Here is a 17,154-nt window from a genome sequence, read left to right on the forward strand (position 1 = left end):
AATAACTGCTGATCCTAAGGCTCGGTGTACACCTTGAAGGACAACCTGACTCTTCCATGACAACTTACGATCGCTTTCCTCCTAACAATTATTTTTCGACAATTATGAATATTAGAAACCTTAACATATGTTCATGAAATTTATTTATCATTTGTAAAACGGTAAAAATTTAATTTAAAGATTCCCCGTACTTTTAAAGAGAAAAGATGTATATCGACAGTTTCATTATCCTGAAGTTCTGAAGCATCTGGCTCCCATGATATTGATTTCTGTCCAGCGAACCATTCATCAGAGTTATGCCTATACACTCGATGCTTGCTGTCCGCAGGGTTTACTAAAAGTTCAGGTTTGTTATATATTATAAAATATACTGTTATAATTTTAGGGAATAAAGAATATGTCTGAAACCAGGTCGGTTTTGTTCATCAACTTTTATACATATATTCATTCAAATGAATTTGATAATTTAATTTTTCTTATAATTGTATTCCATACACAATACACACACATAAAACGCATGCGTATTCAATGGTTGTGGTGATTAAATTAATTCTTAGTTAGTCTTGTATAGGAACAGGAAAGATTTTTAGAAGACCAACAAGAGAAATCAAAACACTAAGGAATAACCTTCAACTACTTACAGATTGTGTAGAGACCTCGAAATGTTTTCTCCACACCGTTAGTCTCTATTTTTATCTGTATAATTGCATCCCCGGTGTGTTGGAATATTGGTGTTATGCATACTATGCTAAATTCTGATTTTCGATCACAGATGTAAGTTTTTGGTGACCCAAGATATGTAGCTGTTATGGTTGCAGTTGGCTCAATGCATGGACCACTGAGAACAAGATACTGCCCTCCTAACAGTGGACCGTATCGAGGGGTTATAGTCAGGTCACCTACAATATCAAAACGATGTAAAATTTTAAAAGGAATATTTCTGAATAAATACCCCAAATCCGCATTCAAACTACATTGTATATGAAATTCTGCTTCAATGATTAATTGCAATACATTCACTAATGACGCACATTTAAATAGTATTTTTTTTTTGTTTGAATGGAAAGATTTGTGTTATCTATAGAAAGTTGATTGTCATATATTATATTATTATACTTTCATGTTAAATACTAAAATCTGATTGGTTTAGACGCAGTTAACAATCTGTTCTATTACACTCGGCCTTAGCAACACACGTGACAATGGGTAACACAACGGTAATGCCACATGCGTGGAAATTATGCGCGTACGGTTCACCGTAGAATTCTCAAAACGTCAGTTGCGCGTTTGAAAGAACCAGAATAAACTTGACGTCAATAAAAGTTTGCGTCCGATGTAGCTTACTTGAAAACAACAAACGACAGACGAAACATGCTTGGAGTGGAGAAATAACGAAACTTTAGATGATAAAGGACTCGTAGAGTATCAAATAAACAATAAAGAGGCCAGTAAATCATTTTCGAAGTAGCAGGGAGTTTGAAAGCTTTCTAAACGTAAACGAAAAGGCTATTAATGATTTGTATTGCTGACATAGTAAATCAAGAAGACATTCAGTATAATAAAATAAACGGCGCCGTTTTTGGGGGGTATCTAATTTATATCCACAAGTTGTCAACCTCCGCTGACGCGTCGGTTGACAGTGGTTTTCCTTGGGATGTCAATATCAACTTTTACCCTCCAAAACAGGCACCATTTATATAATGAAAAGCTCATTTCTTAGTCAAATGGTTCACTTGAATACCTGTTAAACAGATATTCCATAGATATAATTCCAAAAGCCAATTATAAATTACATTGACGGTCTACAGCAAAACCGAATAAGCACGTGTTTGACAGATTCATGTGTTATGGTAACTTCAATAAACAAGATAAATTCATAATTCGTCGCGAAAAGTGAGGTGTTCTAAAATAAGCATTGGGCGAATATTTCTTTCTCTTTTCTAAAGAAATGAACGTAAATTATGTAATAATTATGTAAGAAGTGGCATTCAATAAGAAAACTTCAACTTTTTCATTCAAATGAAAGTTTTACCACTTATGCATGCACTTCATTGTAAAAATGACATACCAGTATAACATTGTATCTAGTACTTTTTTTAGGTGCTAGGCTGTTTAGGATATATTTGTTGTAAAAAAATTTCCTCCCTGATGTAAACACATGGACGCGCTCTATATTACACGCCCTGAATCATCAAACAGTTGTTCAGAGATTCCCTAATGATGAAGATGGTTTGCGATGCATACTAAGCTCCATTTTGATTATGTCCCTGTCGATAATCTTCACTCATAATTATAGAGACGTCACCATATACCGTTGGAGGGACCTTTACTCGGCACTCTGGGCCATTGAGCAGTGAAACTTTTTTTTCATCGTTCCAACGCCTTACGTGACACGAGATCTCGGTTTTTTAAGGTCTAATCCAAAAGACCAGCACTTTCACTTCAAAGTGCCAAGAGCATTGCAAAGGAACAGAAATGTTTGTTTCCAACAATCTATTGGAATTCCCATGGGTACAAATTGCGCTCCGTTATTAGCAGACTTATTTTTATTTTCATATGAGCAGAATTTATGCAAAATCTTATGCGTGAAAAGAAGAAAACACTTGATTTGGCCTTCAACCCAACATTAAGATATATCGACGACGTACTGTAAATTAACAATGATAATTTCCATTCATATGTCAATACAATACATCCTGGTGAGCTGAGATAAAAAGATATTACAGAGTCTGACACATCTGTTTCATACTTAGATATTTTACTTGGAAAAGACGTTAATGGGAATCTAACAACCAAGCTCTATGATCAACGTGATGACTTCAACTTTGCTATCTTCAACTTGTTGATAAAAAAAGACTATCAACAGTTTCGTTTAAAGTCATCATTTCGTAAGTTCTATGGTCGATACAATGACCTAGTCAGCAAATACAATTTATCACTGAGTCAAATGCTGACTGACTTTTTTCGTACCAATTGTTAGTCCATTATTTATACACTGAATTGACGACGGGTTTTTTCCCGTTATTTCGTGATCGTGACAAGGAGCACACGGCGGGTGTGACCGGTGTCGCATAATATACGTTCCGGGTAACTTGGCGTTCCGGCCGGAACGCTAAATACCTATAATATTGGTTCCGGGCCATAATAAACGTTCCGGCCCGCGTAAGATTGGTTCCGGCCGTAAAAAACGTTCCGGGCAACCAAGCACCCTATTAAACTCTCTATTTATATTTAATATTGGCTGTTAATTCTAATATTCTTCTTTCTTTTATACTTTTGTATATGATACAGCAGGATTTAATCGTAAGACATACATATGTGTTTACATTTCAAGTCAGAATATGCGGTCTTTTTACCAGAGACATTATATATTTATTGATGTCTCTGATTTAAATATTATATTAATCCATGAAATTCCAGTTGATTATTTTGATTCTTTGTAAACAAAAGAAGGTGTGAAACTTGTTTACATTGATATACCCCCCATCGTGCTGTTTTACGATAGACTTGGCTTCTATCGATACGAATAATTGCTCAGTCTTGCGAATCGCCGTAAGCACACATGACCACCCTGATCAGATGATAATGGTGATAGATTAATTATATTTACCATAAAATACTTTAATTATTAGGAATAATATTTTAATTTCCTTACAATTTTTTAAACACCCATACATGTAGTTGCGTTTCTTTAAACCAAATATAAAATAAATTAAAATACAAGAACATAATGGGAAACGAGTGCATGCCGGATCTAAAAAGAGAATTTATAATTTAAGCATTTAATACGAAGGAAAAGTGTTTCCCGTTTTTTGATTATTTTTCTTCGTCAGGTGAAGTTTTTTTTTTTATTTTAATGTTATATGTCAACAAAATTCAACTTGGAAATGTTTCAATTAAACGGCTAAAAACGTTTGAATAAAATTCAACTCATTTTTATTTATGCACGTAAGTACAAGTACATTTGTATTTATTAGTAAAAATAACACTGAAGAAGAAATGTATTACAGACACAGATCTGTATTTTACTATTTATATGAATAGCATTGTGAAGTCTGCTCACTCACCCCCCCCCCCCCTTCCCCTGCAGTGAACAGTAGACAAAAAACTTGATTTGCTTGGTATAAAATTTTCTATATTTTAATTAACAATTTGTTGAATGTGTTCAACAAACAAAGGAGTCTTAGTGGGGAAGGCAACCGCGAACGTTTGTTCTATCGCCTACCTGATTTTTCAAAAGACATCTTTGAATGACTTTTCCTATAGATATAATAGATTTTTTTTTACCAACTTTCAAAAACTATAATTATTTGGAAAAAAGAAAAGGTTTCTCTTTAATTCATTCTGATAAAACGTGTATTTCCCCTCTAGAACTCGATGGGAATGTAAAATCTTAATTTAAAATGAAAACCTGCAGGCATGCTTATGAAGAATCTTAGGACTAAGACATCTCTTAAGACGAACTTTCGACATATCTTAGTCTTAAGTGAGGCCATCGAAGCTATCCTATCTTAGGAGACCTCCTAATCTTAGTCCTAACTTTAAGATGACTGCGGACCTGTCATATCTTAGGTGATTTTAAGAAACGCTGGTGTCAGGAAAACAATTAAGAATGTTTTTTGTGTAAATAAATCAACTATATACTGTAAATTAATGATTTCTTTAATGAACTAAATCCATTTATGAACATCATACCGTGTGAATATATGTATATACCTGTACAAATAGAAATGGAGAGAACAGTTAATAAGAATGCGCTCATTGACATGTATGCATTTAAAGATTAAAACATCAAAAAAGATTTATTCAAGCCCTTTCCAAGTAGATAAAAATATACAATTTATTGTTTTTTTATTGGGACAAAAACGGAGGGATGGGGGGGGGATACATTCAAAAGATCTAAACCAATCTGCTGCATTTATTGGTTTAAGCCGATGTAAATAATTAAAACAGCAGAGAAACAACACATATTCAAAAAATTAAAGAAAGTTTATAGAGGTGACTTCCTCTTCGTGGAAGAGAGAGAGAGAGAGAGTTTGTTGATCAACTTGGACAAAGAACAAGAAACGATGTTACATGTATGCCTTATATCTTTTCTAAAATACTTATCCAATAATACAAACAACTATAACACAAAGAAAAGTTACTTGTATATTGTCATGTAGCTCCGTTTTTCTGTTTCTGCTAAATGTAAATTAGATTGTACACAAATAACTCTATTATATCAATCTCTTTTTTTTACACAAAACTTGGATAAAAATGGACTAATCTGCTAAAGGTATATGTATGCAATAGAAATCGATTAAAATGAATTTTAAAAAAATACTTAAACATGTCAGTCTTAAATTAAAACATGCTTCTAAAAAAAGGACTAGGGATACACCCAATAAAGAAGTACTAACTCAGAAATGTTCTTAATAAATAAGGAAAATAAAATCTTTAATCGTCTCCAAACCTGATTTTTTTTGGGGGGGGAGGGGGGGTCACATATATGATTATACAAAACATGTATTCGAATATGGTTTTAGATGCTAGATTTGCTTGCATACTCGCTAGTAGCTACACTAAGGGATGCGAGTATGCGAGTGGATCAAAATTTAATTCGATTGTTTTAACTAAATTCTTTAAGTGACTAAGGGGGAGCTACCACCCCAGCCCCTTCTACATCTACACGTGATGATAACTTGAAATAGGAAGTTCAGTAATTGCATCCCGGAACGTTTATTATGACCATAATTTTTGGTTCCGGGCTAACTTAGCTTCGTAACAAAATGGAAAACAAATAACTAAGTAACAAAAATATGAAATATCTATGAGTTATTACATCCCGGAACGTTAAGCATGACCATGATTCTTGGTTCCGGGCTAACTTGGCTTTGTCAAACACTGGGGAAAAACAACTGAGTTGCAAATAGATATGAAATATCTTTCAGTAATTGCAACCCGGAAAATATATGAAATATCTTTCAGTAATTGCAACCCGGAACGTTTATTATGAGCATAATTTTTGGTTCCAGGCTAACTTGCTATTGGCTTCGTCAAAAACTGGAAAACAAACAACTTAGTAGCTAAAATATATGAAATATCTTTCAGTAATTGCAACCCGGAACGTTTATTATGACCATAATTTTTGGTTCCGGGCTAACTTGGCTTCGTCAAAAACTGGAAAACAAACAACTAAATAGCTAAAATATATGAAATATCTTTCAGTAATTGCAACCCGGAAATTTTATTATGACCATAATTTTTAGTTCCGGGCTAACTTGGCTTCGTCAAAAACTGGAAAACAAACAACTTAGTAGCTAAAATATATGAAATATCTTTAAGTAATTGCAACCCGGAACGTTTATTATGAGCATAATTTTTGGTTCCGGGCTAACTTGGCTTCGTCAAAAACTGGAAAACAAACAACTTAGTAGCTAAAATATAAGAAATATCTTTCAGTAAATGCAACCCGGAACGTTTATTATGAGCATAATTTTTGGTTCCGGGCTAACTTAGCTTCGTAACAAAATGGAAAAGAAACAACTAAGTAGCTAAAATATATGAAATATCTTTCAGTAATTGCAACCCGGAACGTTTATTATTACCATAATTTTTGGTTCCGTGTGTGTGTGTGTGGGGGGGGGGGGGGGGGGGGGGGGGGGTAAACCTACGCCTCGATGTACGATGTCTATATTATGCCTATTTTTGCAAAAAAAAGTGGGGGCTAAGCCTCCCTACTCCCACCCCCTCCGGTTCTGACGCCTATGAATGGCATGTATAAAACGATCATATTTTTACCAACTTCATCGTGTTTTATGTATTCAAACACCCATGCAGAAATAATTATTTTTACCACATATCTTAAGCGGTTGGTGGTTAGGACATTCCTCGAGGTAACACTAATGTGCATTTTAATTCCTTTAAAACAAACAAATAGCAAAAAAAAAAAAAAAAAAAAAAGACGAAAGAAAAGAAAAGAAAAAAATTAATTTTTATTTGATCGTATTAAATAAAAAGCCGAGCCAGTCAACATATATTGTCTTTACTTTTCATATCTCAATTACTATTTTTTTTCTTCCGACGATTAAAAAAATTATCATTTTCATTAACTACACGTGCTTGGCTTTTTGGTATTAAAGGGAATAAACCATACTCGTATTCTTATGTTTTCATGTTTATTTCATTACAGAATAAATCATATCATCATGAAATACATGTACTGTACCTACATGTAGTATGAAGATTAATTTAGAAGAAAATAAACCATATACGTAACATTCTTCAACAGTGAATCATATACATATTTCAAATGGAATATAAACTATGCCATTTCATCAATAATATCTAATTATGAAAAAAAATCTTTAATTATGAGGAATGGAAGCCGTGTTTGAGCCTCGACTGACAAGTCGTGTAATATCATTTAAACAGAGAATTTAATTCCGTAAATATATAATTATCAATATTTGTTCTTTACTTTTATCGAATTCAGAAATAAAAAAAATTATCAATTAATTAATTCTTTGACATTGTGTTTCTTTAAATGTTAGTCTTTCGTAAACCCGGTCTTAAATTGTTTATCTCATAACCATGCTCTTAACCTGTCTTTACGGGTTTGCGTGCATTGAAGCGAGAGATTCACACCTGGCATGCACTAAATAAACAAAAGGAATTGAGTTGTAGATAACCGATTTGTATACATAAGATAAACAAAACCTTATAATGGGACCAAAGTCATATGTATCAGAAAGAGTATCATCAGGCTATTTATTCATCTATTTTTTAAAATTGCTAAGTACAAAACATTGCGCGACGCACGAAAATAGAATGTCGCTGCGTGATGCTAAAACCTCAAGAAAAAACCCCCACTAATTCCATGACTCAGTGTGGAATGAAATCTGGACAGATACCGCGATTCGAAGATTGAACTCATGGCCGGAACCTATATTACAGTAAAATCCGGAACCAATATTATGATTTTAAGGTTCCGGCCGGAACGTGAAATACCCGGAACGAATATTATGCGACACCGGTCGGCAGGGGATGCTCACTCCTCCATGGCACCTGATCCCACCTCTGATGTTCAGGGTCCATGTTTGCTCTGCTCTTATTTTGTATTGTTTTATGGACTTTGAGATTGAATACTGTTCGTTATCTTCATATCCTTCTTGTTTACTATTGTATCAACGATTTGGTCAGTCGCGACCTGGTTTCGAACCCCCGGGGTTATGGAGCGATCACTCTACCGACTAAGCTACCGTGACGGTAGGTCCATTAAAAATGGTCCCCATTCATTAACTTACCTTTTGTATTACACCCCCGTCTGTTATGTCACTAGCATCTATTCTGAATGCAAATTTTCCTGGTATGTCAACATTGGACATTTCATCAACATTAATAATGTCTATAGTGCGCGATGCGTTCACCGTGAAAAACACAATACCATCTCCCGCATTAAAGCCAACCTTTAAAGAGAAGAAATGCTTTACGTATTCCAAAATCATTCTATTTAATGTTTTAAAAAAATTTACATGAAAAGTAAAATCAAAATATTGTGGCCTTCAATTTAACATTAAGAAATATCTATAAACAGTTGTCATTTTTGTTCCTACCTTGAAACAATATCTCTCTGTGGAGTTAAAAGATACCACATAGTCTGACATGCCTGTTTTACATTTGGATATTTACCAGAAAATTAAGACATCAAATCAGGCATGTAGCATCGTTTTTGAAAGTGTAGGGGGGGGGGGCAGCCAGAGAAAAAAAATTACTTACCCCTCCAAAAGTTGACAAGCAAAAAAAAAATGGAGTTGCCCAAACTTGAAAATCCTATTTCGTTGGGTGGGGGTGGGGGCAAACTTTTTTTCAATTCCAACTTCCTTCCGCTACCGATTTTTTCAGCATACAATAGTACATTTCCTTGATATCAATACACTGCGGTGAGAAGTGGGGGGGGGGGGGGGGGCAAACTTTCAAGGAACTTTTTAAATAGTAAATATATTTTTGGGGAAAAAAGTGGGGGGGGTCCAGATATTTTTAGAATTTTTGAATAAAATGTCTAACAATTTATAGAAATCGTTTACATAATTTGCGTATAAAGCATTGTGACATACACTAAAATATTATTAATTATAAGGTCAGACCTGAGCAGGAGTTCCTCCAAGTCCAGTCGTAGCATTACCACCACTTGCTGTACCCGTCGTCCATTCAATTTGCTCGTAGTTGTATAAAGTAAATGAATGTTGTCCATTGGTTATCAAAACTGCTTGAAATGTGTTTGTCTGAAATGTTTTTTAAAAGTCTAAGAGTTGGTTGTGGATAATTTGTTAATATATCTATATTAGATATCTATGTAGAGAGTAAGGCATTTAATAAATTTTATGTCATTTCTTATTATAGGACGATAAGTTGCATTTATCAAAATTCCTAATTCTAATTTGTATCACTGTCACATGAAAACTTCATTTGAGGTCAGAAATGTTTCAATGCAATCATTGTATTTTGGTTCAATACAAGAGACTTGAAACGACTAAATACGTTTTATTTTCCTTTCTAACTTTTTTTTGTTAAATTATCATTTTGCCAACTGTTTCCATCCTTTCAAATGATAATACGTGCCTTAAACGAGATTAAAAGTGTATTGGAAAAAAATCAATTCATATGAACCTTTGAACAAGGACTGTCACAGCCGTAGTATGCGACTCTATCCCAGGTAGCAATAAATATCCACGAAGCTCTGAATCTGAAGAATCTGGGGAAATAAGCTCGGACCTCTTCGCTGGCTCTGTCAAGTAGGGTAGAATTTACGGTTTCTCTGTACCAAACTCTACCTCCGTTTCTCGTGTCCACATCTGCCCAAAATGGTGCTATCATCCTCGCGTCATTGGCAATGGGGAATGGGTTAGGTGTGTATGTACTGACAGTTTGTAGAAATGAAACCACTCCATTTGTGTTAACCTGTATAAACCGACATTTATATAATTATTAGAATTATTTCGACTGAAAAAATGTAAAAAATGAAAAGTATATATCAATATATCATTGTTATATAGATAAAACCAATTCCTGATGAAAATTATCCAAATACTCGTTTATTATGTTCCCCAAACGAAGTTTGGGAACATATTGTTTTTACTTTTTCTGAATTTTTTCTTTGTTCTCCGGTACTTTTTTGTCCGCGAGTGTTCTCGTAAACTACTCATCCGATCTAGGTGAAACCTTTTTAGGGTCACTAGGTATGTTATGTAGATGTGCGGAACGAAGGTCATTTTGCGCGCACGTGCGTGCAGGTGCGCGCACGTGTAACACGTGAAATGACCAATATAATAGATTTAGCCGTAACTTTTTAAATATTGGATGAAATGCTTTGAAACTCATAATATAAGGATATAATAGTAGTATAGACATGATGACATGGTCAAAATAGCAAGATCTCACGCGCATGCAGGTGCCCTTCGCTGCGATTGGCTGAAACTTAAAGTCTAAAAATCTATTTTGTTTTCTGACAAAATCCTTTGAAATTTTGAACATAGTCTTACATTATGAAGATCTACAGCAGGATATATAAGAATAATCATGAACGCACGCACATGCACGTGTGCTGCAATCTGATTGGCTAAAAATTTAAATGCCTACAACTTTCTTGGTTCTCAATAATACAGGGTGAAATTTCAAATATGAATAGATATAATGATTGCCTACATTATACTACTATCAAAAGTAAATACATGGACGTGCATGCACATGCGACCGCACACAATGTATTAAAAGACAGTATACTTGAGTGTTTGATGTTCATGCAGAATTAAGAACTTCTAAATGTCAAGACATGTAACATACTGAAGCATGCAGATCTTTTTACCCTTGACTTTGAAACTTAGGTCAAGGTCACTGGTAACCTGAATGAAATGTTGATATTATTTATTTACCAAAATCACCTTGACCTATGAACTTGAAATCGACCTTAACCTTTGTCCTTGACCCAAGGGTAAAAAGAAACATGAAGTACATGAATTGTACATGTATCTAGAAACACCTTTCAGAGTTTATTTCGGTTGGCAGGATAGAAGTTAAAGAGGTGGTGGTTTTTAATGACCTTGACCTTTCATCCAAATGTCACAATCAATCTTAAATTCTTGGAGTAAGATACAAGATTCAACTCCAACGTTAAATAGGTTAAAAATAAAAATACCCCCCTCCCCACCCCCACCCCCCCCCACCCCACACACCCACAAACAAATCAAATTAATGGCAACGTAGAGAATCACTGTTAAACTCAAATAACACCTCGGACCCACATAAAATTTCAGGAAAACTGCAGAAAAGAGCTCGAGGAAAGTGTATTAAAATATTTCATTTGAGTTTCCAAAGTATATAGAAATTATTAATTTATACAGAAAAAATTACAAATCCTGTCGTGTTTAAAATTAAAGTGCAGATGACCAAAGTTGGCATATAAGCCTTTTATAGCCTATTTATTCAGATGTCGTTAATAGCATTCGATTCTACTGATTTGAAATAATATTTTAATACCAAGCATCCTCTGTTTAATTTACCTTTGAAATTTATTTGAATTTTTTTTTTAGAATTACGCAATCCCCAGAAATAGCGATTTTCGGTATATAAAAAATCAATATACATGTACGCTCCTTCGTAAAATAATCAGATATTTGCATTCATGAAAAAAATATAAATAAGAAGGTGTTAAACAATATAGGTCACATTAGCTGACACGAATGTCTTTTTAAACATCTCTTGTAAAACCCAGAGAGTAGCCCCCTATGCATTGGAAAAAATGAATAGTTCCGGTCAAAAAACCTTTATATATTTATTTACAAAGTATATAAAATTTACCAGGCACAGGTATCAGAGTTGTCAAAATGGCCTGAGAGGAAATATTAAAAAAAATTCTGAACAGAAAGGAAAATCCCTTTTCCATGTATGGAACTACTATTGAATAAGTTCATTTTGATTGGTTAGGTATTGGCGTGATACCCTTAGTCGACTTTAACCCTGCCTTGTCGTCGGAATAAAACCAACTTTGAGCCCGAGGTTAAAATAAGTAGAGAAATAAAATGTTAATCGATATATTAAAAATATGACATATGCTTGAAAAATGGTAAATTTATATATGTATTTTTTTCTTTGATTCGTGGGATAGAAAGATATGTTAATCGCTTAATCAACATGCTATAATCATCTTGTATATGCATGTACATGTACGTGTGCGCGCATGCAAAACGTTAAACAATATATCGTTGATAGTTGATATCATTAACTTTTATATTCTTAAATGAAATCTTGGGATACTTAGCATATTTATAAAAGGTCTTAGAAGAAAAAGGCACGATAAGGGACATGGGGAGCGTTTGGGGAACATCTGTAACGGTCCCCGTTACAATTAGCACTAGTTTCATTTGTCTTAATAAATATTTTTAATTGAGTAACTAAACTTGCATACGTTTTGAAAGAATATATTGATCTGTGTGAAGGATGTGGAGATAACAAACAGTATTCAAGATCGAAAGTCCATAAAACAATACAAATCAGAGATGGGATCAGGTGCCATGGAGGAGTGAGCATCCCCTGCTGACCGGTCACACCCGTCGTGTGCTCCTTGTCGTGATCGGGAAATAACGGGAATATCCGTCGTCAATTCCGTGTATGGATAATGGACTAACAATTAGTATGAAAAACGTGATTCAGCATTTGACTCAATGATAAATTGTATTTGCTGACAAGGTCATTGTATCGACCAAAGAACTTACGAAATGATGACTTTAAACAAGACTGCTGATGTTCGTGTTTCATCAACTTGTTTGTCAATGATTTACCTCGTTTTAGAAAGTGTTCATGAATACGTAGAGCATGCTCTTTGGTATCGAATCAACTGAGATATATAAACACAGTTCGCAGGTGATGAATATACATGTATATTGTTGCATAAGTAAGGGAAGTTGACGATAGAAAAGTTAAAATCATCACGTTGATCATAGAGCTTGGTTGTTAGATTACCATTAACGTCTTTTTTTTAAAGTAAAATATCCATATTTGTAACAGATGTGTCAGACTCTGTAATATTTTTTATCTCAAGCTCACCAGGATGTATTGTAACGAAATATGAATGGAAATTACCATTGTTAATTGACAATACGTCGTCGATATATCTTAATGTTGAGTTGAAGGCCACAGCAAGTGTTTTCTTCTTTTCACGCATAAGATTTTGCATAAACTCTGCTTCGTGTGAATACAAAAATAGGTCTGCTAATAACAGAGCGCAATTGGTACCCATGGGAATTCCAATAGATTGTTGGAAGACCTGATCTCCAAAAACCATAGGTATTGTCAATCAGAAATTCAAGATTCTTGATGTCAACTTTAGAGTACTTGTGTGTGAAGCCAGAATGTGTTTTCACAAAGTACTGATAATTTTGCAATTGACGAATGAAGAAGTTAGTAGATTTACGAGTTCATTTTTTCGAAAAAGCAGCTATTAATGATATCAAAAAACCTGGACTTCAATTTATCGTGGGGAATGGTTGTGTATAAAGTTGAAACGTCGTGTTTTAAGCTGCTGTTGATTTTGGTAAAACCTTGTAATTTCAAATGTTCCAAAAGTTCTTTGGAACTTTTGATATCCACATCTGATTAACACTACTTCTTGAATATATTGTTCCACAGTCATCTGAAGTTTTCTTAGTGAGGAGTAAAGAAAGAGGCTTGGTTGAACATTTAATGGAACCCGCTTAATCTGCCACAAATATGCCGCAACCCTGTTTTTCCCGCACATCCATTATCCATTTCTATACCCATCCTCACTTTTTCTCTTTAAAAACAGTAGTTAAAACGTACTGATCAGTAGAAAAACGTCTCTGTGAACATGAAATATAACACATTTAAATATCTTCTCATTGCATTTTTTTCGATAATGCAGAGTAATGTGGAATTAGCACTCGTTATATGTCTTTTAGTACACCTTTTTGGGGATGGGGGTGGTTTTAGTTCATCTGAGCAAAAGGCTCAAGTGAACGTTTGTGATCAAAATTTGTTCGTTGTCTGCCTTTGTGGTCATCGTAAAATTTTGACAAATTTAAATTTTTTCCCATAACTACTCAACCAATTTCACCAATACTTGGCAAAGTGTAATCTTTGGTAAATGGAATTCAAATTCATTTAAATTAGGCCTCGCCCATTCTTCTAACAAAAAATACTAAAATATAAACAGTAGTAAACTATAGTTGTAGTAAATCAAAGTTCCCAAGTTTTCACAATAGATAATCAAAGTTCCAAAGATTTCACTATAGTAAATCAAAGTTCCGATATTTCACTAGTTTTCAAAGTTTTTGTCATTAGTTTAACAACTGTGTTTATATTGTTTTTCATTATTATTTAGCCTTTTAGGGGAAGATTGGTTTTTGTTGTACATCTAATTAAATATACAGAGAAGTATATTCAAATGCAATACTTATATTTTATTTTTTATTTTAAAAAAAAATGCCACTTTCAACCGTCGATTTTCTAATGATTGGTTTTGTCAATTTCTTCTGAAGTGGTCAAAAATAAAATTATATTTGCATTGCAATGAAATGCAAGTTATAGAATTTATCTAGTAGCTTCTAAATGCATATTTTTAACCCTAACCTTAATACTAAACTGATTTTCCCCTTGCCAAAGTACTCAGGTGAGCGCCTGGGCCTCTTGCTTTATTTTTATTTTATTAGGATTGTTTTGTTATTGGTTATTATTTTTTAGCTTGTCTTATACATTAAAAAGCTGAATTAGTTGCTTCTCTGTTTAAAAAGATTTGGGGCAAAGTAGTGTAGACGGAATTTGTGAAATTTAACACGATACGCTTAGAAAAAAAAAGTTGCATCAAATTAACCCTGATTTAGGAAGTTTAAAGAACTTTATTCGGTAATAACCAATATTTGCCCCCCAAATCAAACTTTGATGGAGATATATTTAATTAAGTTCTTAAACAGGGAAATATATGGTGACTTCAAAGCACTGAATATTTTCATGAGTAATGACGCCAATATATGTACGTAATGACGTCACAAACATGACGTAAATTTCAGTATTTTATGAATTTTACAGAAAAATGTACATATTTCGACGATATTTTGAGTAAAAATCACCGAGCGCATGTGTGTTCAGGATCAATATTTTGATATAATGTGTAGAATTATAATATCAATGAAATATGTCAATATTTTTCCTGAACAAACTTGCGCTCTATAAATTTTAAAGCTAAAATTGTTGAAATTTTGTCCATTTTGTCCTCTTTCTGAAAAAGGATATAAAATCGGACTAGTTTGTGACGTCATAAAAACAAAAATTGTGAATACACTGCTTTGACACTATAATATTTTCTGTTAATTTATATTTCTCATACAATTTAGTGAATTCAGCACATTTCAGGAAGTTTTCAAAATTTGACTTTTGAGGGGGCAAATATATGCAATATACCACATATAGTTCTTTTTATTATACGTTGAATGATACATTTATCATTGTACAGTAACCTGTGTGTGAAACTGATAACAGTAATTGGAGATGATATTTTACCTAGAAGTTAAAAAATTAGATTACCTGAACCAAACTCTATATCTAAAAGATCATATTTACAATCAAGAATAACATTTTATATACATGTTTGTATTCTATTGGTCTTTTTCTTTTACTTTATTTTTTAATTTAGTGTTTATTTTTATTATTTTTTTATTTTATTTGCTTGTATTCATTAAATAATTTTTAATACAAAAACCTTTTTAGCATTAAACATTGAGCAAGTCACTAGAGAGAGCCTCGAAGGAATTAATTTAACAAAACAGCAGCCATTTCCAACCGTCGATTTTCTAATGATTGGTTTTGTCAATTCTCCAGAACTATTGGTAGATAAAAATATTGCAACGGAATTCAATCAATGGAAATTACCTAATAGTTCTAAATGCATATTTTTAACTCTGAGTCATGTACAATTTGTTAACAGTATTTTTTTAAAACTGTGTGCGGTATAAATAACACTACATACGTTTGGCTTATATCAAGTTTGAAATAGTTATCGATTTTGCTTAATGATGTACGGTGTATTTGTTAAATTTTATCAAGAATATGAGCAGTTTAGTTTAAGTCATCATTTCGTAAGTTCTATAATCAATACAATGATCTTGTGAGCGAATATGATTTATCATTAAGCCAAATGCTGATTTACACACTGAATTGTCGACAGATTTTCTGTTATTTCCCGATCATGATAAGGAGCATAGGGCGGATGTGACGGTCTGCAAGGGATGCTCACCCCTACCTTAGCATCTAATATCCAACCTCCGATGTTTTGGGGTCCATGTTTGCTCTGCTTCAATTTTGTATTGTTTAGTGTATTTCTGAGCTTGAATACTCTCCGTTATCTCCATATATTTCATTTATAGTCCGATACTAATTTTTAAGAATATTTTTTTTAAATTAAACAATTTAAACGGATAGGAGCAAGAATACATGTTCTATTTTCACTTAATTTATTACATGAAAATGAAAAAATATCTATATTTCCATTTCATAAAATAAAACTTATACTAATTATTTTTAAAGATGTACTTACAATGAGTTTTGGGTGCTGGTGATTAAAACGTATACTAATTAATTTTTAAAAAGTACTTACAATGAGTTTTGGGTGCTGGTGATTAAAGAATGGGAAAAGTGTTGATATAGTTATATCACCAGTACTTCCATCATCATTTTTGGCCATGTCTGTGTCCCCATGCTGGCTTCCAAATGGGAAAAAGTCATGTAAGGTTAAAGAAAATGTCTGAGGAACAACAAAAACAAAACACGTAATTAAAAAATCCGTCTGCATAGTTTTAAGATACTTCAATCCAAGACAAATAGGACGAAAACCGATATGCGATGGGTTTTAATACCTTAAATTGAATAATTTAAACGTTTGAAACACCCCTGAATGTGTAATTGCATAACATATAGTCCAAAGTTACTTCCTGGTACACGACGCGTGTTAGAATTCCTCGCGCCCTTTATTCTTTTGTTATTTCTGAGCAAACATTGAATAAAAATCTCTGAAGGGATTTTGTTAAGATTTTCAACTGTATCCACAGACAAAAAATGCATTAAAACAATAAGTAAGAGTAAGTTCCAAACTAGACACAAACGTTT

General features: G+C 33.3%; 1 protein-coding gene across 1 annotated transcript; it reads right to left on the minus strand.

Annotated features, from left to right (window-relative positions):
• Positions 1 to 6: 6 nt before the first annotated feature.
• Positions 7 to 16,866, minus strand: LOC134268700 (sushi, nidogen and EGF-like domain-containing protein 1; the record flags this gene model as incomplete). Its single annotated transcript, XM_062750943.1, has 8 exons — positions 16,646 to 16,866; positions 9,652 to 9,942; positions 9,129 to 9,266; positions 8,301 to 8,450; positions 1,162 to 1,177; positions 642 to 899; positions 192 to 334; positions 7 to 81 (listed from the first exon to the last, which is right to left on the minus strand). Coding segments are annotated over exons 1-8 (1,266 nt in total), but the record flags the coding sequence as incomplete, so codon positions are not given.
• Positions 16,867 to 17,154: the final 288 nt, after the last annotated feature.

This window comes from Saccostrea cucullata, unplaced genomic scaffold (assembly GCF_032062105.1).
Source record: "Saccostrea cucullata isolate Sc308-1 unplaced genomic scaffold, CSIRO_AGI_Scuc_v1 ctg8851, whole genome shotgun sequence".
Lineage (NCBI taxonomy): Eukaryota > Metazoa > Mollusca > Bivalvia > Ostreida > Ostreidae > Saccostrea > Saccostrea cuccullata.